The sequence below is a fragment of the Coniophora puteana genome (genome assembly GCF_000271625.1).
Source record: "Coniophora puteana RWD-64-598 SS2 unplaced genomic scaffold CONPUscaffold_17, whole genome shotgun sequence".
Classification (NCBI taxonomy): domain Eukaryota; kingdom Fungi; phylum Basidiomycota; class Agaricomycetes; order Boletales; family Coniophoraceae; genus Coniophora; species Coniophora puteana.
The window spans coordinates 674,808-698,141 of NW_006913069.1; the positions used below are offsets into that span (position 1 = coordinate 674,808).

Consider the following 23,334-nt stretch of genomic DNA (forward strand, 5'->3'; position numbering starts at 1 on the left):
ATCTCTCCTTTATTCTACATTATCCGACATTGTATACCGCGTTTTTTTTTGATGCTATAGAGTTTGGCTTCGATATCCGTACGAGACCCTATCACCCTATTATCGCTATCGACCCTATTGTAGCTTTTAACGGCACCCGCGAAGCGTCTTCTCTCAATCTTGCCTCTCACAGTCGCTTCGAATCTACCGAAGAATCGAATCCGTCGCTCCCAATCATCACACAGGCTCCATACCTCACGCATCATGTCTACTGCGTTTGTCGTGGGTTTGTTCAGCCTCGTGAATGGCGATCGTCGTGCGGAGCAGAGCGGGAGTACGCAGACCTTTTACTGCTTCTATGAGACAGCATTTCGCTACAGCAACGGTTCCGAAGCCTCTTCGGCTCAGATTCGAGTATACAGCCCTTTGGGGGGCTTAACCCTCCCCGACGACACACTTGCTTTCGTGGTCGCCAAGGCATGCTTTGACCGCGAGGGCCCGATTCTTTTAGATGCTCAGCCACAGCAATTCTTTCCCTTCCCAGGTGATCCCTCGGAAGAGGCGTATTACGATCACGTCCCTGAGTTCGACTTCCCTCTTCTTTTTGCAGTGGGGCGTGTAAACGCTCCGTCAACCATTGATTCACTGCTTCCACCGTTGCAACGCTTCGATATTGCTGTATCAGAGTACGTGAGGAACACGGTGCAGCACAGCAAAGCAGAGTCAGTATTGTTTACTCCTTCGTAACATTTCCGCTGACGTTCTTTGTAGAATGGTATTTAATAATTCAACCTCACGCTGGGCCCATACGCCTACTCCAGCTGTTAATAGCAGTGTTGGTGTTCTAGGCATGAGCGCAGCCAAGACGTCCGATGGATACATTCAGTTCGAGTTGCTTTCTCTTGCACTAAACGTTTCAAACAACGTCTCCATTGGTGGATCAGGCAGTTTGGCCGCGCGGACTGTCACAGTGACACCGACCGCCGATACGCAGTCGAAGAGGGATCGCTTTTCCGCTCGTGCTAGTGTTACGAAGGGCGCTACGTGAGTAATCAGTTGACCCCAGTTCTTTATTGACGCTAATAATAATATTAATCTGAATTTTAGCGCGAATGGAACATTGGGCGTGGAACCTGGCAAGCATTCTCATGGAAAGAAGAAAGCGTTAGTCTTTCTTCCGTGATATGGCTCAATATAGCTGCTAACTTTACTTAGTTCCACAGAAGACGCTGACGTTGGGGGTGGTGTATGTACTCCATCGACTTCGACTTCGAGACTTCCACCCGAGGCGTATCATCCTCAAACTCCCGCTCTGTATGAAAGCGAGTCGACTTCCACGGCGACATCGACATCAGAATCTATTTTGGCACAATTGGAACCAGAACAGTTGAAAGCCATGGTGGCGATGCTGCCCCATAAGTCTGGTGATCGTGAAGATCGGCGATCACCTTCGCCTGCCGGACGTGGGAAGCGATCGCGTAAGTCCAAGAAATAGATGTGCATCGAACACATGTTTCGAAAGAGGGTCGAATGCATAGTTAGTTTTTCTGTGTCAGTGTCTCAGAATTTGTAACGGCTTCTGTGCTACACTTACCGCTTCGAATATCATCCATGCGTACTCGAATTGTGGATCCTTGGCGCTAAGTTCATCGTGGGCTGCAGATGCGCCTGCGTGCTTCTTTATGTGTGGCTGTCGGCTAATTCCGTACTCTGCATATAAATACAGAGACCTTTTTACCAGTATGTATTGTCGATAGCCTTTCAATCGCCCGTTATGCCTCTGATCCCCTTACCTGATAGCGACCTTTACGATCTGATGCGTACTCGATTGGTGCCCAAGGATCATATGCTGAAAGTCATGCGATTAAGTATATCTGACTGGAACATCCTTCAAGTGAGTTGGTCGGAAGTGGGCGTCATTAATAAGTATGAATGACTTTGTTTGTAAGAGTCGCATGCGGCCGATCGTAGAAGCTCACTTGAACAGAAACATACCCTTCGCCGAACAGCCTCAGGATCGTATCGCGTTAGCGGTGGCTGAGGTGAGTGGTTTGTTTCTTTTACAACATGAGCTCTGATAGTGTTTGTAGGGACTGCGCGTGTTGCCTGACATGGCAAACTACGTCGACTTATGGCCTTTGCCGTTGTACATCGAGCTAAACGTCTTTGATAATGTCCGTCACATGCAAGAACGGCGACATAAACGCACGTCGCGACGGTCTCGTCGGGTGCTCTCGATATCGGTTTGTCTTAGTCGGCTATTATCCCAAGTGTCGTTGACCGATCTCTATCACAGCGTGCCTCACACTCACGCGCTGCCGAGTTTAGTGTGGTGTCAGTTGATCCTTCCCCGTCCATCTCAACAACAGCCACGATGGTACGTTTTTATTCATTATGGACCGGTTTATCGCTGATTGCACTATCGGTCCCAGAGCAGCAGCCAAGGAGCCGACAGCTCGACTGGAACTGCAGTAGATCAGCAGCTGGCCATCTTCCTTCGCACTGATTGTGCCGTTCCGGTTATGAAAACTGCAGACGCTCTTGCCGCACTTGGGATTCCTGATATGCAGACGTTCAACACCGCTATTCGAAATGATAATGGAGAAGCCTTTGAAGAATTCATCCAAAAGAACGGCGCGTTTCATGGTTTGACTTTGTGGGAGATGTTCAGTTTGGTCAGAGGGGCGAAAAAGTTTTGCAATAGCAAGTAGTAGATTGGTTGTATTAGATGAGAACCTTCGGCGATTAGATTTTCCGTGGTTTTAACTGTGTCAGTGTAAATGTTTCCGTTTTACCATAGCTCAGATTTTGTAATAGACGATTAGAGTGCGTCCAGAACAGAAACATTGTGATCTTACAATATTTGTGGCTTTCTTTGCGGCCGCGCGTACAGTACGTGTCCCACTACGTGCAGACAGGAGAAAATGTAAGAATGTTTTATATTCAGTTAAAAAGTCATTCTATCGAGTAGGAGGTTAGTTTGGTCCGATTTAGGATTGATAATGACTGAACGCGTGCGAGAGATCTGATATAACTACGGAGCTTCGTTGCTCTGTGTCTAAATTTAGGAGGTAAGCATGCTGCGGTTCTGTCTCGAGAATGAATGATGTGTTCGAGTGAGTTCATACATACCGGGCCTTTGACATTCAGTGACAGGAGCGCTATCGCTAAGGAGGTGAGCTTGGCGCATTCGTGTCCCGTCACTGAATTATGTGTTTGCAATGACGAACGCTCTCTAGGAGACGCAGTCCGAAAAGCTGAATGCTTTATTACACTTGAAGCACCTTGGCGCTAGAGATCGCATGTATCCCTTTGCAGAATGAAGCCCTATTGACAGAAGTTAAAAACAGGCGGTGATTGCACGTTAACTTCAGCAATTTTTTTCCCTTTTGCTTTGAAATCTTCGAAACCTGCTCAACGACATCTCAGTTGGTATGTCATGGCGTTTGTTTGTTCTCTGGTTTTGGTTGAGGCCGTCGAACTCCTGCAGAATCCACTTGCATTTTACGGACTTCGATAAACGCCGAATGTGTGTATACCTCAGGTTGATATTATTCCGTTCTCATGTTGAATAGACTTCAAGCAATGCCTCACGCAGTATCTGAGTGGCAAACGGGCGCAATAGCGTCGCCTATGTTAACATGGGGTCAGGTGAGAGGAGGACGAAGGCACGAATGTTCTCACTGTGGCGTCGTTCTTCTCACTGGAGAACGACCGGGTTTTTGTTGTGGAATTCAAGGCGCTCGTCTTGGCGATGTCCCGCGCCTACCTCCCTTGCCCATCGAATACAATGACTTTATGAATGACCCCGGTATCTCCCAAAGCTCACGAATACTGAATCTCATATTTTCTTTTGCGGCGCTTGAGTCTACGCACGCTTTCCCTAGAGAATCAAACGGTCCTCCCGGCTTCATGGCTATCCAAGGTCGATTGTATCATCGTATTCGGCCTTCCCATCCAAACTCTGCTGTGCGATGGCTACTGTATGATGGTTTCATGCGGAACACACCTTTCCCCGAATGGGCAGCTCAACTTCCGCCTGCTTGGATCGATACTATGCGCGCTGTTCTCATCCGAGTTAATCCCTTCGTTGCCTCTTTACGGTTGCTGGTATTGGCAAACGAACAAGGTTTCCCCCATGCCTATTTGTCTCTTGCAGACTCGGGTTCGACTGCAGAGATTGCTGCTATAATGTACTATGATAATACATCCTCGAGTCAGGTTCGAACCCGTCGTCTCACTGTGTCGCGTGCTAGAAATGCTGTGACACAATCAATCCCTGCGGTTAGCCGTCTCTGGGAGCCATTAGTTTATCCCTTGCTGTTCCCGCATGGAACAATGGGGTGGGGGATTGCTCAATCGGAGGGAGATCTGGATGATGTTGTTCCTGCAGGATCCAACGACCATGCACAAGATGCCCCGACCACTCAGATGTGGTACTATCGGGCATTGTTATTACGTGAAGAACGGTTTGAAGTGTTTGGCCGTTTGACAAATGAATATCTGGTTGACATGTTTAGCCGGAACTTGGAATGCCGTCTGTCTTACATCCGTCACCATCAACAGCGGGTCCTGGAAGAGGACGCTGCACTTATGGGAGAAGACACAGTTGCAGACACAGATAACATATATCTTCCTGCATCATTCTTAGGTTCACGAGCTTGGTCTTCAAATCAAATTGCAGATTCTCTCGCTGTGGCAGGAGCCCTGGGGAATCCGACCTTTTTTATCACTATGACATGTAACTCTTGTTGGCCGGAGATTCAAGACCGTCTGCGTCCGGGGCAGACATACGTTGATATTCCATTGGTTGTGGTTCGCGTGTTCAAGCGAAAACTCGCCTGCCTTTTGCAGTGTCTCAGATCTCTCTTCCCTAATGTCGGTCGACCGGTATACATTATTCATTCAATCGAGTTTCAGAAGCGCGGGTTACCTCACGCTCACATTCTAGTGAGGTATGACACGGATTGTGTTCTTCCGCATGACATTGACAACATTGTCTCTGCCGAAATCCCTTCTGATCTGGATGATGCTCGCTTGGTGACCACTTACATGCGTCATAATCATCCCAGTGCCGACAAACCTGCTTCAAAATATTGTCAGCGTGAAGTTCCCAGTGGGAACCGAGTGTGTCGCTTCAAGTATCCTAAACCGCTGCAACATGATACATCCATTGATAACGAGGGTCGAGTACATTACCGCCGACGCCGGCCAGGCGATGAAATGATCGTCCCTCACTGCCTACAATTAATTCGGTACTTTCAATGTCACATCAATTTCGAGGTGGCTAGCACGTCTCATCTATTTCAGTATTTGTTCAAATACATTAACAAAGGTGTGTTTCTCCATATTCTATGTCTTTGTTATATTTTACGAGTTTGAATGCATGTAGGACCGGATACTGCACGCTACAACGTGGCACACCAACCAGATCATATTGATGAAATTGAAGAATACCTGAATGCACGGTATTTATCGGCGCCTGAGGCCGCGTGGCGTATTATGGGGTTTCACGTGTCGCAGAAAATTCCTTCTGTAACAGATCTGGCTATTCATTTACCTGGGAGCATACGCCGCCGGCGATATCAATCATCCGGCCCCGACACCTCGCTCTCATCTCTTGAGCGTTATTTCATTCGCCCTGTTGGATATTTCCTTGACACATATGGATTGCTTCGTTCTTTTGAAACAGTGACATACGCGGAGTATTTCACTACATTCCGTTTGGCACCTGTCCGAGGGCCCGCAACAAATCAAACTGCTTTTGAAGAGAGTCAACTTATAGACAACACACCGAGCATGCGCGTTATCCAACGTTTGGCACAGCGCACCCACTTATCTCGACTTCATTCTGTTCTTCCTTCTAAAGGGGAGACCTATTACTTGCGTTGTATTCTCAATGCTCGGCCGGTTCGCTCCTTCCAGGACGCTTTGCTCGTCGGAGGCATCACACATAATTCATTTCAAGAGGCGGCATCTGCCATGGGTCTGTTTGCCAATGAGCAAGAGGCATTTCAAGCCATGCATGAGGCTGTTGATGAACTGAAAACCCCACGACAACTCCGTGTATTGTTTGCCCATCTGTTGCTAAACGACTGTGTTCCGGCTCCGTTAGATCTATGGGAGTCGTTTAGTCCAAGTTTATCAATCGATTTTACTCTGCGCTTTCCCGATCACGAAGAACTATCAATCGGTCATGCTCTGTCTGACATACATAAAATGCTAGAATGTCAAGGAAAGTCTCTCGAGGATTTCGGTCTCCCACTCCCCAACATTGTTAGTCGTGAAGTAGAGCATGAACTTACTCGATGGGGTGCAAACCCTCAGATGCTTGCCGCTAGAGCCAGCAATGCATACATGTCAATGACTCAAGAGCAAAGGTTCATTTACGATGAAATAATGTCAGCGATAATGGCCGATCGGCCAATCTGCGCATTTGTGGATGGAAAAGCCGGCCGAGGAAAAACCTTCCTGGTTAACGCTATACTTGATAAAATCAGGTCTATCGGCCTCGTCGCTTTGCCAACTGCGACGGCCGCATTTGCTGCACAGTTATATCCTGGAGGAAGAACAACTCATTCAACGTTTAAGGTATGTATTGTTTTAATCGATTTGTTAGTAATCTTTAACCGTGACTAGGTTCCCGTGAACGAGCGTTCCGAAATGTTGGAATCGCCTGTAAATGAACAGACAGCTCGCGGTGACCTCATTAGGGCTTCCTCGCTTACTATATGGGATGAGGCACCGATGGCAAACAAGGCAGTCCTGGCGTGTGTCAATGATGTATTCATGCGGGTTACTAGCAGCGGTATTCCATTTGGGGGGAAGTCAATATTGCTACTGGGAGACTTTCGTCAGACTTGCCCTGTTATCAGGAAAGGAACTCGAGCACAGGTAATAGATGCTTCTATCAAGTCGTCTACGCTATGGTCGGAGTTCACGCAATTCCGGTTAACTGTGCCAATTCGTAACTCGCAAGACCCGGAATTCGCAGATTTTGTTGATTCGGTTGGAGATGGCGCTGGCCCAACGATCGATCTATCTATGGTTACATGCGTTCATTCCACTGATGAACTTCTGTCGTTTGTTTACCCTCTGGAAGTTGTGCAAGACCCACTTCTCTGCCTTAGACGTGCAATCTTGGCTCCCACTAACCGGCAAGTCGACTTATACAATGATACTGTACTAGATCAAGTCGCTGGGAATCCCCGTACATATATTGCTGCAGATTCTCTGCGGGAAGCGAACGAAAACGACATCATTCCGCCGACCAGTATCCTTGACTATGTTGCTAATCACACTCCACCCGGTTTCCCTCACCATACGCTGCGACTTAAAATTAACTCAGTGTGCAGGCTTCTTCGAAACTTTTCTGTTGAACTTGGGTTGGTAAAAAACGTCCGTGTTGTTGTTATCGGCCTCGGTGCACGACTCGTGACGGTCCGAATCTTGCGAGGTATTGGAGGAGTGACAGCCATAGACCCGGAGGATATACTTCTGCCACGCATCATGTTTGAAACAACCTTGCCGTCTGGCTTCACCCTCCTTCGCAAGCAATTCCCTCTCGCGGCAGCTTACGCCACAACGTTCAACAGCTGTCAAGGACTGACATTGGATTCCATTGGCGTTGACTTGACGAAAGACGTATTTTCCCACGGACAGTTGTACACGGCGTTGTCTAGGATTCGGCACCGTTCACATGCAATGGTCAGAGTACAACCAGGTAAAACGTCTGTAGCAAACGTAACATATCAGGAATTGTTAGCATAGGCCTCGCTTCGGCCTCGCTTCGGCTTGCCTCGGATAACCTCAAATTTATCGCACTTTCAGATAGTATTTCTCTTTGTATCGTATGTTATTTGAAGCACTGTTTGTTCTGTTCAATATGTCGGCGACCTTACAACGTCACTTATTTCGAGTTGTCATCTCCTTTGACCTCTATGATGTAATAAAATACATGAACATTCGAGTATTTCACTCTTTCACGTTCTTAAGAGGTATTTTATAAATGGCAAAGTTTAGCACTTCTAAATGTTCACGGCAAACTACATTCTGCGCTCGCAACCTCATGCAGCAAGTTACAACTCAAGTCCGTACTTCTGTTGTGCTTCAATCCGTTAGTTAACAGGCATGCAGCACCTCACGCTCAATCGGATCATATACATCCGACGTTAGTGTCGGTCAAATTCTCGCTCTCTTTGAACTTTTTGTCTGGAAAGGACTTAGACTGGTCGGCTAATTTCCGGCTCCTTTATCTTCTGATCACACGTGTACGTCTGATATTTTACAGAACGAATTGCATTACGACGCCCCTTCAGACAAGGCGTATACTGCTGTATGCCTAGTATGGCGTCGCATTGCTCATCCGCGTATTCGGGGTCTGGCTCCGTTTGCTGCTAACTTCAATGTTAAACTGATACTGACGATCATTTGGCTGTCCGGTCGGGTGCGTTGGGGACCTATTTAGGACACATATTCTCACGCCACCTTGAAGACCATCCTGGTGAACATGAGAAGGCTAGCGATTATGTGTACCGGCTTCGAGTCACTCAACATAATGCACACTTTACCATTGGATCTGTTTTTTGCAGAGGGATTACGGCTGCGCTTTATCAACACTTTCTTCTTCGTTGTGGCACAGGCCTCAGCCCCATCTTCTTCGACGCAAACGGCCACTACATATCCATCAACAATGGATTCATCGCTATGGAGCTTCCACCTATGGCGTGGATCCTCAACAGAGTCAATAAAGCTGCCAAGTAAGTCCCTTAATCGTTATTATATTGGTGGCACTCATAGCTCTCAGTCAAATTGGCGCGTAGGGGTTGTTTAATTTATTTACGCTGAGGAGGCAGTCTTGAACCTGTCCGAGTATATGTTTAGATCTCTGCCGACGTTGTAGGCCCCTCATTTACCTCATTAAGTTTTCAAACAGGAGATTTAGGAATTGAGCCGCTTTTCTATTGCAATGTAATTTGTCCCTATGTTGTTTTGCTGCTATAAGAGTAGAATGATTGTGGCGAGTTCTGACATGCCAGACTTCCCATCTTCGCTATGAACAACCATCCTGCGAAACTCGTTCACGCGCCTGCAATGAGCGCCGTTCGCCGAGGTAATATGAGTTCGGTTTTGCAATGGAAGATTTAACTGATTGCTCAGACCCTCTACGGGCTGTGGAGCTTAACCAGATGCGCAGACGATGCGCGGCTGCGTTTCAACGTTTGAACCCGAACATGTTGAGTTCCCGCATGGCAGAAACTCTGGATTTCTTGGCCGATGACATGGTCGGTTATTCGGCGTATCTGCGAATGCTCTGTATCATTGCAGGCAAGGTTAGTTCCACTATACTACGTTTTTAATGTGACACAGTGTTCATTATACGAAAACAGCAATATCCATGCCCCAATCCTGTCTATCCTCATGAACTGCGCGTGTTGCTGCGCTGGAGGAAAACATCTCATCCTGTGATGCAACAATATGCTCCGATCTCTATCGATTTTCAGGTGTCAGTTGGTGCTCATGCACACATCGCGACGCATCTCGCCACACTTGGCTTTCATTTCGGGACCGCACATCTTATGCGGTTTATTAGCGAGCGACTTGATTTACCGCATTCTTGCGTTTATCGAGTTCGAGTAGTCAGCCACAATCGCGATTATTCGATCGGCACTATCATGTGTACCAAGTTGTTCTTATCGCGGTACGAGGCTGTCGTTCAAGAATGCGAACTTAGCAGTTCGCGCAACCGACGTAAAGTTTGCGGTCAACACATCACTGCTTCTGTGCCTTTTCTTGACGCTTATGCGGATGTATTGGAACCTGTTGTATCGCGTCTGCACAACATTATAGGGTACGTCATTTTGTTTGATGTTTCAAAGCCTGTTTCTGATGTTCGTGGTTTCAGCGAATAATCCGAGGTAGTTCTACCACGAGACGAGTACATTTTGAATGGCCTGTATTGTAATTGATGATGTAGCTGTTTCAACTCGGATTGCGTGAATGTCGTCACTCTCTGTCCCATATGTATGTAGTAAACCGTGTTTCAAGTTGAATAAACGTGCCCTCTCCTTGCTCGATAACGCCCCTCTTTTGGACTGTATTTAAGTGTAGACGGTTCTGCCTTGATGCCAAACCTCTTCCGATGAACGAACTACCCCACTTTCCATCCGTGGCAAGCTTCTTACATTCCTTCTTCTCCCAGAGTCGAATTGAAGACAATGGTGCGTTATCATCCATCTCGTTGTTTTTTTCCTGTTGAGTTCGTCGTCAGGAGACTTCGAGGGAATGCCACTGTTAAAGATTAGTGACAACCATTGTATATCTGCTGCTACATTCTCGCACTACCTCAGGCAGACCCTGAATTGCTTCACTGACGGCTTTGTCGATTGGCCCGGTTATGTGTTGTTCATATGTTATCTTACGACTGAGGTGTGTGTCAGGCTCTTTCGCGTGCTCATTTCGATTTTGACCGCTTTTCAGGACTTTCCCCCTGATCTTCCTTTGTTTCCTGAGCGGGCTCATATAGTGCTTCGATGGGGCGCTTCAAGTCCGGATCTACGCGTGTCTGTCGGCGCGCCAATCTCCGTGCATTTTCACATATCGCATATTGGCGACAACCACTTGGCGGTTCGAATTGGCGCGTTACTGCAACACTTCGTACTCCAACATCTCGTGCTAGGCTCATGGCTCACTGACGAAGTCATTCCGAGCGACGCTGTTGAGCGCATCATTCTCACCAGCCATAATGCCCGCCACACTACCGGAGTGCTCTTCTGTACTGAGAAATTTCGGCCATATTACAACAAAGTATGTGGCCTCTGTCTCGCTCATGACCGTCCGACGACTTCGATGGTGGATGGTCATCACGTTACCTCCAACCTTTCTTCGTTCATTGCCAATGAACCCTATGGGGATCGTCTGCATGAAACTATAGAAGCGGCTTGGTAAGCACGAACGTTATTCAGGCAATGAATTTGGCTTATACAATTGTTTAAGGAGAGTGGGTCTGTGGGTCCGCTGAAAATGGAAGTTGACAGGGGTAGTAGCAGGTGTATATACAATGATTGAATTAGTGCGCTAAGGAGCTTGACGTCAGGATATTTACTAAGCTCCTGTATCCACTCTGCCCCTCCTGTGTGGACTATACATCATTAATCAGTACCCCTTACAAGTCGATGCACGTTCCGCCCCTCTCAAATGTAGTACACTTCATTTATTTTCTGACATGACCCCTCGTAAACAATTGCATGCTTAATAAAACGTTCCTAGGTATCTGCGAATGATCGCGTTGCCTCCTGATTGAAACATATCCTCCTAAAAACCTCTGTGTATATAATGACTCGCGCTTCGTTCGAAATTTCAGCATTCTGTTCATGATTCCGGCGTGGCTAACTTCCATGGACTTCTCAGGTGAGTGTAAACCGTGTCCTTTGGCCTGTCTGTGTTTTTTCTGATCGTACCAAAGGTTTTGACGGTGACATGTCACCCTTCAGTCGTAGACGTGCAGACGATCGTCCTCTTGACTTAGCCTTTGCGCTCCGCGCTGCTACTTCAATAGATTATGTCATTAACGGGTCGGCCGAATGGCCTGTGTTTGCTCGATTGGTGACATCTCTCGGACCTGTGCGTATTCTGTTTGCTATCATTAATGTAGCATTTACTGAATCGTTACCCAGTCATTCTCGTCTATCATGCATGGATTACCTTCCTTTGAAGACTTCCCCATGGTATTTTCTTGGGATCACTCGTCAGAGTTTTCGCGCTTCCATGGCCGCGGGCCAACTGTCATTCACTTTCACGTCTGTGGCGGAACCGGCCAGCATCGTGCGTTAAGGTCTTCAGCCGTCGCATATTACTTCGCATCAAAATACCTCGGGCCTGGTTTCTCAGCCGACTCCTTGGCGTCTTCTAACGTCTATGGGGTTTTCATCACGCGCCGTTGCGCTGAATACACTACTGGTTCCATCATCTGTACGGACGAATTTGACGATCGCTTCGACTTCGTCTCGGCCTTATGTGCATCTAATGCAACATTGAACACTCGCACGCTTGGGGGAAGGCACGTCACCATCAATGACGCCACTATAAACTTGCATCCTGTTAGTCTTGATGTCGCTATTCACCGCACTCTTTGTGCTGCAAGGTACGTGTTTATGTACCCATGTACTTTATGCATACTGACTCAATCGCCCCAGGCGTGTAAATCTTCTATGACATGTTCTCTTACTTATTGCTGTACTTTTATCGCCTCCTATGTATATATGAAAATGAAACAGTGTCGAATGGTGAAACGGGAAAGTGTCAACCTCCTCTACTGCGGTACAGCGTATATTAAGACCCAAAGCCTTCGGTTTTGATCCTACTTCACGCCTCGTCATGGTGTATATCCGTCCCTTCGATGACGACACTTACAAGAAATTCGTTAGGCGCAAATTTCCAAAGTCCAAGATGATAGCTCTGCTCGGAATGATTCCATCAGAGTGGGAAACACTCAAAGTGACTCTTTTGGTTTGTTCTTTTACGGTTCAGTTAAAATTTGTTGTTACAGAGCGTTACTCGTCCGATTGTGAAGACCGGGTTGAACACAAATGTCAATTTCTCTAACCAACCTGCAGGGCGAATCGCCTTCGTTGTTGCAAAGGTAGCGAGCTTTCTATGTTCTAATTCAATGTTTGTCACTATGCTAACGTGTCCAGGTCATAGCAAAAGTTCATTGGCTGGATAGATATGTCGATGCATGGCCTGTTGAGATGTACATTCATCTTCATCTAATGGACCGTGTACTGCGAGAAACTAGACGGCGTGGGCAATTCAGTTCGAAGGTAGTGGTTGATTTATTGTCTTTCTTGCTATGCTGACGTTCGTAGGACTCTTATTCCTTGGATCCCTCACGAAGAAATTGCTTTCCTCAAAGTTATCCTTGGCTCCGTGACATTGCCCCTCTCGCGAATGACGCTTCTCCGCCGTGCACAGCAACACCGCCCCAAGAGTATTCCATTGCTACCTCGGGTGGCATCGACCCCCTCACGAGTGACTAGTGACGCTGTTCCGCCGTGCACAGCAGCACCATCCCAGGGGTCTTCCATTGCTGCCTCGGTAATTCCCATGTTATTCACCTGACGTTGCCTAATAGTATTGCAAACTTCTATAGCTGATGGTCGAATCGGCGACAGCCCTCTCCTACACTTCTTACATAATGAATGTGGCGTCGACTTGATTCATCTCCTTTCCCCTCTTTCTGCGCTGGGAATCAGAAACATCGACACTTTCGATAGGGTGATTGTTCTTGAGAGCGGCAACTTATTTCTGTGTTTCCTTGACGCTTACCATGGCACGCTTCGTTTGACAGAGTTGGAAAAGTTTTGTTTCTTTCGTGCCGTTGATCGACGTCGGATCCGGGTTATCTCCTAATACTATCACATTCAATCTCTGCATTACTCGGCGATGAACCGATCTATGGTCCCTTTCGTAATATAGTTTCTATTCATCGACGCGGTCAATTCATCAATTTTTCTTTAAAAAGCTTCGGAGTGATCGATTGTCTCTGCGTAGCTCTTATGTCTCTAGCAACGCTTACTTCGGACTTGCTCTTTACACCCGCTGGTCATCGTCGTACGTATAGACTGAGCCAATTTTTATTTCGCTCTTAACTGAATGTTGGTTTGACAGTCTTTCCTAGGCTCTTCTCTTTGCGGGAGCGAGAGTCTGCCAATGAACTTCCGCTTGATTTCTCCATGGCGCGATACACTTCAAAATGTTTCGACTACGTAGGAGACGACTTACTGGCTATGCAACGCGTCGTTGTCTGTCTTCAAAAGATGATGCTATCCGAGGTGAGTCCTCACTTGATAGTTTGAACCGATATTAATGGTCATGTAGCGTATTTCAACCTCCACAAACGACATAGAGAATGACTTCAAGATTTTGATGGTCTGGTCGAGAGCTACTCATCACATGCGTTTCCATGGCCAAGGTCGATATTCCATTCATTTTCATGTCACAGGGGGGACCGATCTTTCAAACCGTTTGGGCGCTTTCATGTACCATTTCTCTGTTCAGTATCTTCGACCTCATTGCCATCGGATGGAAGGTCGCTTCGTGCCTTCATCCAACGTATTTGGCGTCTTCGTCACAAGGGACGGAAAGTCGTTCACCACCGGTACCATTATCTGTACCGGAGAGTTTGAGGACCAATATGACTCCGTGTCTATCGAATGTTCGTTAGACATCTCTAAGGACTCATTTTGCCATATGGGCGAACAAATCACCATCAGTGCCGGTTTGCTCAAGTCTAATGTTATCGAACTCGAACCTCTTATCCTGAGGGCCTTACTCGCAGCCAGGTATGTCTCGTCATGATATGATACTTAACATGCTGACATTAACGTCCCAAACAGGTCGTTGAATTTGATGTAGATACGCGTTTGTTACTAAACGTACCTCTGAATGTGACCTTAACTAAGGCGAGTGGACCAATAAACGTATGCCACGTGACTTAAACCTCAACCTCATCCGTTCGACCTAAACCTGTGCTTCGTTGGAGCCGGAGCGTTTATGCGACGGCGTGGCTTGTTTCGGACATACATGCTACCGTGGGAAATCCATTTATACGCCTAAGTTTTGGCTGAAATATTTGTAAATTGCATTTTTCGCTACTGTAGGCATGAGTGGATATGCATATGGATCGACTGATGGTGGTAATTGACTTTGTAAATTTTGGCAAAATGTCGGGCCGAACCCGCGACCTCGCACAAAAAGCTTGTCAAGAAAGTCACCTTACCGCCTCAGTCACGAGGTCATATTTGAGATTGCCGCGTCTTGAATATATGACTACATACCTTGCGTTCACACTACTCCCCTCCTGCTCTGCACGACTTCGTGTCAAGCTTCGTGTGCTTGTTCAAGCGCCAGTAGTCGCCAACGATAAGGAATGGGGATGAACTATCTTTTGAACTACCCACCAAGCAGGCTCTGAGGTAGTCTCTGATGGCATAGACAATCTTTTGGTCATCTACTCTATTAAAGTGGATGGCAGTAAGCTGGGGATACAAGAAATGTGTTATGTACTTAGCAGCGCATTTTTATGTACTGTACTTTATCCAAGTTGATTTCATTTATCGCCTCGAAAAAGCTGCGAAAAACCTCGGCAGTCAAGACACCAGATCAAGAGTTCAAATAGGATTTAGGTTTATCGGGGGTCCCATCATGCCCACCGGACCTCCAAAGGCGCTATCCCGGACATGATAGAGCCGCCGAGCGTGCCTGCGGCGCTATCCAAGCGGACATGGCCGGGCCTCTGCCAAGCCCCTCCGGGGCGCTATCAGCGGACATGCCCTATAGGGAGTTTCCGCCGTCCTATCCTATCCTTGCGCGATTATCCCTCTGCTGTTGCTAGGACGTTGTGAAATGCCACAGCTTCAGTTCAATGACCCCATTGGACCTACGGATGGTTCGCACACCGCTACCGTCATCTTCCTCCATGTATGTGCTACTCGGCCCTGGTCCCCACACACCGCCCATCTGACCGCGCAACCCTCGCCTTGTCGTTCATCACGGCCACTCCTGACTTCGCATCTCTAGGGCCTCGGCGCCGCCGGCCCGCGCTGGCGCGACGACATGCAGCGCCGCCTCGTCCAGCCTAACCCCTCCACGCTCTCGCACATCCGCTTCGTCTTCCCCAAGGCGCCCAAAGACACGCAGGGCGCCGAGGGCGTGACGCACGGCCGGGAGGCGTGGCACGTCTTCAACGACGGCAAGCGGTATCCGTTCCGCAAGATCGAGGACGGGGAACACGTGCACCAGGCGTCGATGGACGCGGCGGTGCTCGCCGTGGACGGGGTGCTGCGCGAGGAGGTGGGGAAGCTGAGGGGCAAGGGCGCGGCGAACCGGGTCGTGATTGTGGGCTTTTCGCAGGGCGGGGCGGCGGCGCTTATGGCGGCGCTTACGGCTGGGGAGGTCGCGGTGGGCGGGCGGACGGCGGGCAGGGACGGGTGGAAGGTCGCTGGTGTTGGTGTGATCGACTCGTATATTCCGGTTCCTGCTGAATTTGAACGGGTACGTCGTTGCCTTGCGTTTGCCTTGACTTGATCCAGCTACTCATGTCATTTTCTCAGAGATACTCGGCTCACGCGCACGCTCGCCACACGCCCATCCTATGGCGACACAACGAGGGCGACACGACGATCAACACGCCCGTCGGCGAGCAGTGCACGACAAAGCTCGCGGAGCTGTCGAGGCGATACGGAGGTCTCGCTCCTATTGATTTCAAGATATACCCGAGAGAGGAAAAGTCGCAGAGCCAGAACCACGTTCCCGAGAACAAGCAGCTAGATGCGCTGTTCGAGGATCTGGCAGTGTGGCTGCCGACCGTATTGCCTCCTCGTGCGTGTTTTCCCCCTGCGGCAGTCTATTCGGCTCAGGGGAATGTATTCTGATCAATCACGTCTTTTGCAGCATGAGGGTTGAGGAAACAGGTCCGATGCATGAGCCTGATAGCTGGTGCGCGTTCTGTGAATGGATCTGCTGATCATTTCGTTGACGGACGTCATTGATGGGGAGATCTAGATGGACAACGCGGTTTACTTCCAGAAGCGCCTTCCAGAAGTTCCGATCTACCCTTCCAGCTGCCAACTGCCAATGCCTAGTGAATTGAATAGCACGCGGGAATATCTGTCGGCGTATAGGATGACATTGCGACGTACATTGGTACTCGAGGGCAAACGACGTGTGGAAGAAACCGTGTTACAACTTTGTTTTTCGTAGATTTCCCAGAAAGCGATGAAGGTGTTAACATAGAGTACACAATGATGCATACTGGTTACAAGGAGACGAAGGCATACTACAGAAGAAATAACACATGTGTAAACGGGAAGGGATGACGAGGCATGATCAAGACAAGGAAGGGAGTACATAGTTCGCTGAAAGGCGAAAAGCATGATGTAGAGGCGAGAACATAAACTGAATGAATCGTAGAGCATGCCAGCATGCATCGTTCTTATGGGCCGTGAGCGACGTCATATTAACGGACCTGCTCAAGGGTACTTACAGGAGCAAGTCCGTGGCGCTCTTTACACGCTGGGAGGAAGGTACGACGACCCATGCGGATGATGCGAGACGACGTCGCCAACGCCGGCCGAATTATCGGAGTCAGCGGGATTCGCCCATTCCGCGGACTCGCCTTGGACAGACGGCATCCAAGACGCATGTGCGACGGAGTCAGATGGGAAGAGATTAGGGTTCGTTCCCCCGAATTGGGAAGGTGGAGAAGGGTTATGAGCGCGCTGTTGCTGCACGGGATAGAAAGTCTCGGAAGGGAGGGGGGCGCCCGAGTCAGATTGCATCTGGCTACCCGCACCCATATCCGTTCGCGTCTGCGTCCATCCATTACTCTCCTCGTACGATGTTACAGCTGTCAGCGCCCACTGCATGTTTGAAGGGGGGCCGCCATGATTTGGTATCGCCGACGCTGCGTTGGAGGTCGATGGTACCGACGATGCGGGGTGGTGTACTAAGTTGTTGCGGTTCTCTTCACCGGCGTGGGTGAAGAGACGTTGCGAGTTGAAGCTCGCTTGTGATGTGGAGCCGCTTCCCATCATCGGGCGCGAGGTCGAGGGAGTAGTAGAGAAATCGTGGTCCGTCTTTGCTTTCTTCCTGTCGCCGAAAGGCAGACAAGGCTCACGATGGATACCCAATGGGTCATCCACAGCCTTGCGCTTACCCTTCGCATCGGCGACGGGCGGGGTAGCGTCTGGTGCGCCGCCCGCTGGAGCGAATCCCACAGTCCTAGAGAGCTGCAAAGCGATTTAGTCAGTAACCTGTACCAGAGTGGAGATCGGTTCACGTACATCCGGCAGGCCTTGGTGGGTGTTGTCCACGGGAATGTGCACAATGGAGCGATTGGCGGGCTCGATGTACTGGTGCGTTACACCTATTGTTTTACCGCGATGGACCTGTTCGACGCTAACCAAAAACGGATGGAGAATCGGCACTCTCGGCCATTCAACTTGTCTGTTCACTCTGTATGTACTCCCGCCAGTCTGCGCTTTAATATGAGCGTACAGGGTCAAGAAAAAGTATCGAATGATTGCTCACCGTCGGGCCTTGTGGATCTTCAGGCACAAGCTTGAGCTCCCTCGAAACATCAAGGAGCATCGACTCGAGCTCCTGTATCCGTGCTCGCAGTTGCATGCGATCCACTGTTCGGCTCCCCCAGTGGAACATGAGCTGAGGGCCGGGTGGAAACAGACTATTGAACGTCTGCGCGCTAAGTAGCAAGCATCGAATGGCTTCGCAGTACATAGCGAGCGAGCGCATCCGCGGTCGCTCGTCCTCGGGATACATCTCGGCTTGAGAGTATAGCCACTGAGCCGACGCATAATGTTGACCGGGCGGCGGGGGTGGGAGGTGCTCTTTGAACGGTGAGTCGTTCCCTGGGGGTGGTGGAGCGTCCCTCACTGCAAAAGGTATCTGGTGCAGTGGAAGCGGAGGGCGTGTGCCGAGATGCGGCGGCGTCAGCATTGGCAGTGATGGCAGCCTGTCTTCGCCCACCTGTATCACGGTAAGCGTCTTGTTCATACAGAAATAACATCGATACTCACTGGACGTCGCTGAGCGTTGTCCTGCGCAGCGTACACTTGTTGATTTAGGGACGGACAGACCCCGTCCGCTGAACGTTGCGCGGAATTTACCAGGTATTCCTGCTGCGACGCTTGACCATGGTTGGCATGCATCGACTGGGGCGAATGATGCTGAGACCCGCTCACAAGCCCCTGTGATGCGGCAATCGCGTATTGCTGCTGCTGATGCTGGATCGTATGATCCTGAAGCGCACCCAGCGTCTCGAGATAATACGACTGAGACCCGCGCGATAGCAGGTGAGAGGCGGGGGTTAGGTACTGACGACTCTGGTGAGGCGCATGCACCGGGACGTTCTCCGGCTGAGGCGGATATTCCTGGTACACGCCGACACAGGGAGCGTTATAGCCTTGGACTGGTTCGGGAGGTGCGTCGTTTTGCTGATGGGAGTACACCTTGGCGTTGTAGATGTTCGACGGCTTATTTGATAATGAGCAAATTTCCGCGCTTTCTAGGGGAAAAAGGAAGGCTCACCATTTGCGTTTCGTAGCTAGAGTGAGCTTGATCCAACTCGGGTGTAACCTGGCCTTGGTAGGCGTATCCGTTCGACACCACATTCTGAGACGTCGCGCCTCCGGGGGAAGCATGAAGAATGCCTTGAGATGTCTCGTGGTAGTTAGAGACACCATTCTGTGCCACTGGCCCAGGCAAACCACCTTGAGTGTCCTGCTTGACCTTTGTCGTCAGAAACTTTATTGAGGATGAAGGTGAACCGGAAGACTTACGAGATGATGAGAACCTGGGTTTGCGCCGAGAACTTGGTAGACCTCTTGGAGATTTTCAGCCCCGCGTGTCTCGCTCGAGCCGGGCGCTTGGCCTTCTGCAAGAGGACGGGTGGCACCGTGCGCCTGCTCTGCGGCTAGCGCTGAACGTTGAACGTCCTGACGTTCAACCTGTTCACAAGCAAGAAGATGGTTAGTATGGTCATGGTAGGGTCATGTCGATGCTAGTGCCACTCACAAGTTGGGCCAAGAGCCGGGCGTTCTCAGGCTGGGGAAGAGGACTATTGTTCGCTGGAGCCTCGTTACCGTGACGATCGACTGGTTCCTGGTGAAAGAATTAATGAGAAACCAAAAGCGATGATGACTATGCGCAGCCTGTGCCACTCACCCTTTTGACCATGCGAGGCGTGCCGAGGCCCGAAGCTTCAGACGTGCCTTGCAGTGCGGCCTTACTGGGGATCAGAGCGCCAGGAGGGTGACCCAGTGGAGGCAGCGGAGTCGGAGCAGTGCGAGGAGCTATCGTTCGCACCTTGGCCGGTTGGCCATCGGAGCTGCCAGCAGTGCGAGAGGCCTGTGGGATAGACGATGCCTTGCGACGGCTCTGTGACGCCTGTATGGCACGGTACACGCTCGTCAGGCACGTAGTATCAGAGCACAGTGGCACTCACGTTGGATCCAGGCTTTCTGGCGGTGTTGCCAGTAGGAAGGTGCTTGTTAGTGTTGGGCGACATCTGAGTGGCACGGTGGCGTTGAGTTCAATAAGCCGATGGAAATGCGAAGTAATGCTCACATATGAGAAGTTTGCGTTTATGTAGTAAAAGGCGGACGATAAGGCGAGTGGAAGAAAGAGAGAGGTGGTGGTGGTTGGGCTTGGTTAACTTTCGTGGGGTGGACCTATAAAAGACACATATATTGCGGGGGAAGAGTCGGGGCATTCGCCAAACGCGCGACGCGTGTTGTTGATTCGCGCGGTTGTCGAAATGTTGGTGGTCACGTAATATTAATGCCCAGGGATGACCCTAGATAGCATATCTGTGTATGCAGGCAGTCCATCAGGCAGATTTTGCGCGTGATGCTCTGTATCACAATATGTCGGGGCTTCTTTTCCGTTTTTGTCCACTGATCCACGCCGTATCGAGCTCTTTAGATATTTGTAAAGGCACTAGCGTGTCAGCTTGTTAGGCTCGGAAAATCAGATAAGCCTCCGGAGGGAACACAGCCCTTGTTGATATAGAAAGCACGAGTATGCGCCTGGTGTATCGGAAAGTTAACTCAGTTTTGAATGAAAAGAACAAGGCCAAGGACCCACAACAAAGCAATGGTAGTCCCATTGAGAAAGCATACGCCAGGAGCGTGGGCCTGGGCGATAGCCCTTCAGCGCATCAGAATGCATGTCTGACGTGAGCATCATCGATACGCGTTGCGCCTGCTTTGTCGACGCAGCCTCTTTGAATCAAATGAATTCATGCGAATCAAAGCCCACAAAGAAACGTCAATAACTCCGTAACCAATACACACGCACCGAGCATGCCTGGGCTCCTCAAGGCTCAAGCAGCCACACAGCCTGCCGCATCAGAGCCGCATGTACGAGACAAAAGGATCAGCCCCTTACGAAGTCGACACGCGCTGAGGCAGTATATGTGAGTAGTATCTGTCAACAGCCGAAAGAAAGGACGCGATCATCAACTATACCTTCGACAAACCAACGTGTACGGGATCTTGTGTTTCGTTCGTCGCAGATTTATGACAGAGATTCTCATCTACAAATTGAAACTTCGGCATGTCCCATGCCAGGATAACGAGGGTTCCAATACGTAGTTATGTGACGTGCGCAATCCAACTGAGGACGACGCAAAAAAAGCTAGGCCTTTTCGTACGCGCGTTGCGACGTGTTGGCGTGAGAGGGCAGTTTGAGATCTGGTTACTGAGAGATCAATGGCGTGTTCGTTATTGCAAGATAACATATGGTGACCCGCAAACGACTTGTGAGAAAGGAACTAAGAAGTATCAGAGGATAAACGAAGTCCAGCGAGTCATCAATTTCCGGTCACCCAACCACCTGGAAGAGGCTCCAGCGAATGAGAAAGACCAAAACATGATAACGCATATAGGCTAGGTACTGAAAATGCAATGGCTGAAAAGGGTGGACGATTCAGCGTAGCTCAAAAGAACGCACCTTCATAGAAATCTGAGTCGTCCATCCATCTAATCTGCGTAAGCCTGAGCCTGATTAGGACTTTCTTGGCGGTAGATGCTCATGGAAGCACTAGCGACCGCTGACTCCAGGTAGGCTTGGAGATCGAACGCCCATAAAGGAGAAGCCTCCCTATGGCAAGGGATCTTCCTATCCGTGCAGTTAACACGCGACATTGAACATCGTCGTTGACCTTTGCCATTCTGCAGAGCTGGATGTGTTTGCTTCTCAATGCATGTTGGCGCAGGTCCGACATCTTGCTTGCATCTCCGGTGGCTGTGCTGTTCCGAGAGACGTGCGTTGGTGATTTTGCCCGTGAGAAAAGCAGAAATGCAAACTGTGATCACGTGCAGGTTTGGGAAGAGCGGCGACGCGTGTTCTGAGCCTTGACGCGTTCCTCCATCGACGACGTAACTTCTTGTCTAAAAGCCTTCATGCCACGAGTAGCAACTCAGAAGTCAAAGGTTCGTCTATACACTATCCTCCTCTCACAAAGCAGGCATAACCTATCTACTAGGTTGATCGGGCTCCGAATCGGTCAGTTGGAAGCTCGATGAAACGCAAGGCTCGTGAGCGCCCGCAGCCGAAGCCTCTAGAGGTGTCAGAACCTTCGAAGGAGCTGCAGCTAAAGAAAAAGGAATTTGTACCACGTAATAGGTTTGAGGCGTACTGGTGCGAGACTTTAGGCCCTGAGATAGCGGCACAAGTCAGCACCTCCGACGAGAAACTCAGGGCCAGCATGCTCAAAAAAGGCTACACGGAGGATACAGTGGAGGAGGGAATCCGTAGATATCACGCGAGAATGGACGCGTTGATGGACCTCGGGCAAAAGCCTATGGCTTGGGGTGTGCGTCCACATTTCTTCTCTGTTACTCCCCGCTAAGCCTTGGCGAACTCTACCGCAGTTCAAACCGCGTCCGGGCAGGATAGATGGCCTCCAGCTGATCGATATTCCTGGCTCTGAGCCCCTCGTCATCCGGCTCTACGACGGTGACATGGAGTCGTTCGGCCAGTTCTGTCTCGACTTCTACAGCCTCGAGACCAAGGCTGCCGTCAACACACCCTCGGGATGGGTGATCAATGTCGAACCTGAGCCTGGTTCCATGACGATGCTGTGTGGTGGTACGATGAACAGCTGGGAGCTCAACTCTGGGATGGCTCCGAGCCAGATTCCTGCTGGCGAAGAACGGTTCAGCATCGTTGAGGGAGCCATTTGCCACCTAGAGCGCCCAGGGATGGACAGTTTCTGGTTCGAGATCCCCAGACGGAAACGACCGCTGCCCCCCGGCGTGCAGCTCGCGAAAGCTAGGTCTTTTTGAGCGAGGTAATTTCAAATGTTCTTTGTCACCCAGCAATACATCGTTGACATGTGTCAAGGTGAGCGTTGAGTGAGAGGACGGCAAGAACGTGGGCAAATACTTCGTACCTCGTGCGCCTGGGTCATTGGCGTATGGCGCATCGGACCTCGGCAGACACGTCACTTCCTTCCTTTCTTATGAAGTTTAGGCTGCGGCGAGGAAGTGGTGGAAGGCTTCGAGACAGTTCATTGTGTTTCACCTAAACCTATCCTGCATATGTACGATTGCGGGTCCATAATTTATCCTACATCGCAGCCTGGGAGCTCTCTATTACATACATGAGCGGAATACATAATGTGAATGACTTTATACTCGAAAAAGAATACAGCAAAGCCCTGTATGATCATTCCAGGGGTTTCCACCCCTCAAATCGTAGTCTGGTCAATGGGCGAGGCATATTCTCTGCCAAAGCTAGGCCCTTTTGAACGAGGCTGGCAGCTCCTCCACC

General features: G+C 49.7%; 8 protein-coding genes across 8 annotated transcripts; 6 read left to right on the top strand and 2 right to left on the bottom strand.

Moving 5' to 3' along the window:
- Window positions 1–243: 243 nt before the first annotated feature.
- CONPUDRAFT_159394 (uncharacterized protein) lies at window positions 244–2,690 on the top strand (the record flags this gene model as incomplete). The annotated part of the gene is made up of 8 exons (XM_007776487.1): window positions 244–701; window positions 751–1,023; window positions 1,087–1,143; window positions 1,195–1,225; window positions 1,989–2,021; window positions 2,070–2,222; window positions 2,276–2,356; window positions 2,412–2,690. 8 exons carry the CDS (start codon window positions 244–246, stop codon window positions 2,688–2,690), a joined length of 1,365 nt encoding a protein of 454 aa, XP_007774677.1.
- Window positions 2,691–3,564: 874 nt separating this feature from the next.
- Window positions 3,565–3,921, top strand: CONPUDRAFT_66088 (uncharacterized protein; the record flags this gene model as incomplete). Its single annotated transcript, XM_007776273.1, has 1 exon — window positions 3,565–3,921. A coding segment is annotated over one exon (357 nt), but the record flags the coding sequence as incomplete, so codon positions are not given.
- Window positions 3,922–4,515: 594 nt separating this feature from the next.
- On the top strand, window positions 4,516–4,956 carry CONPUDRAFT_35897 (uncharacterized protein; the record flags this gene model as incomplete). Its single annotated transcript, XM_007776252.1, has 1 exon — window positions 4,516–4,956. A coding segment is annotated over one exon (441 nt), but the record flags the coding sequence as incomplete, so codon positions are not given.
- Window positions 4,957–11,375: 6,419 nt separating this feature from the next.
- On the top strand, window positions 11,376–12,192 carry CONPUDRAFT_159395 (uncharacterized protein; the record flags this gene model as incomplete). Its single annotated transcript, XM_007776488.1, has 4 exons — window positions 11,376–11,388; window positions 11,444–11,601; window positions 11,655–12,121; window positions 12,174–12,192. 4 exons carry the CDS (start codon window positions 11,376–11,378, stop codon window positions 12,190–12,192), a joined length of 657 nt encoding a protein of 218 aa, XP_007774678.1.
- Window positions 12,193–15,384: 3,192 nt separating this feature from the next.
- CONPUDRAFT_93535 (alpha beta-hydrolase) lies at window positions 15,385–16,412 on the top strand (the record flags this gene model as incomplete). The annotated part of the gene is made up of 4 exons (XM_007776489.1): window positions 15,385–15,459; window positions 15,559–16,032; window positions 16,092–16,346; window positions 16,398–16,412. 4 exons carry the CDS (start codon window positions 15,385–15,387, stop codon window positions 16,410–16,412), a joined length of 819 nt encoding a protein of 272 aa, XP_007774679.1.
- A 633-nt stretch (window positions 16,413–17,045) lies between these two features.
- Window positions 17,046–20,065, bottom strand: CONPUDRAFT_147368 (uncharacterized protein; the record flags this gene model as incomplete). The annotated part of the gene is made up of 9 exons (XM_007776490.1): window positions 17,046–17,768; window positions 17,823–18,014; window positions 18,070–18,525; window positions 18,576–19,031; window positions 19,087–19,278; window positions 19,338–19,505; window positions 19,573–19,659; window positions 19,723–19,944; window positions 20,003–20,065. 9 exons carry the CDS (start codon window positions 20,063–20,065, stop codon window positions 17,046–17,048), a joined length of 2,559 nt encoding a protein of 852 aa, XP_007774680.1.
- Window positions 20,066–20,191: 126 nt separating this feature from the next.
- On the bottom strand, window positions 20,192–20,741 carry CONPUDRAFT_85520 (uncharacterized protein). Its single transcript, XM_007776491.1, has 2 exons — window positions 20,644–20,741; window positions 20,192–20,585 (listed from the first exon to the last, which is right to left on the bottom strand). Exons 1-2 carry the CDS (start codon window positions 20,725–20,727, stop codon window positions 20,505–20,507), a joined length of 165 nt encoding a protein of 54 aa, XP_007774681.1. The 5' UTR covers window positions 20,728–20,741; the 3' UTR covers window positions 20,192–20,504.
- Window positions 20,742–21,962: 1,221 nt separating this feature from the next.
- CONPUDRAFT_93537 (uncharacterized protein) lies at window positions 21,963–22,847 on the top strand (the record flags this gene model as incomplete). Its single annotated transcript, XM_007776492.1, has 3 exons — window positions 21,963–21,992; window positions 22,046–22,375; window positions 22,434–22,847. The coding sequence occupies 3 exons, from the start codon at window positions 21,963–21,965 to the stop codon at window positions 22,845–22,847; spliced, it is 774 nt and encodes a 257-aa protein (XP_007774682.1).
- Window positions 22,848–23,334: the final 487 nt, after the last annotated feature.

Excerpts from the sequence above, each read along its gene's own strand:
- CONPUDRAFT_85520 (XM_007776491.1), bottom strand. The coding sequence starts at position 20,727 with ATGCATTCTGATGCGCTGAAGGGCTATCGCCCAGGCCCACGCTCCTGG. Across the intron at positions 20,586-20,643 it reads GGGACTACCATTGCTTTGTT|GCGCATACTCGTGCTTTCTA; the intron begins GTGGGTCCTTGG and ends CCGATACACCAG.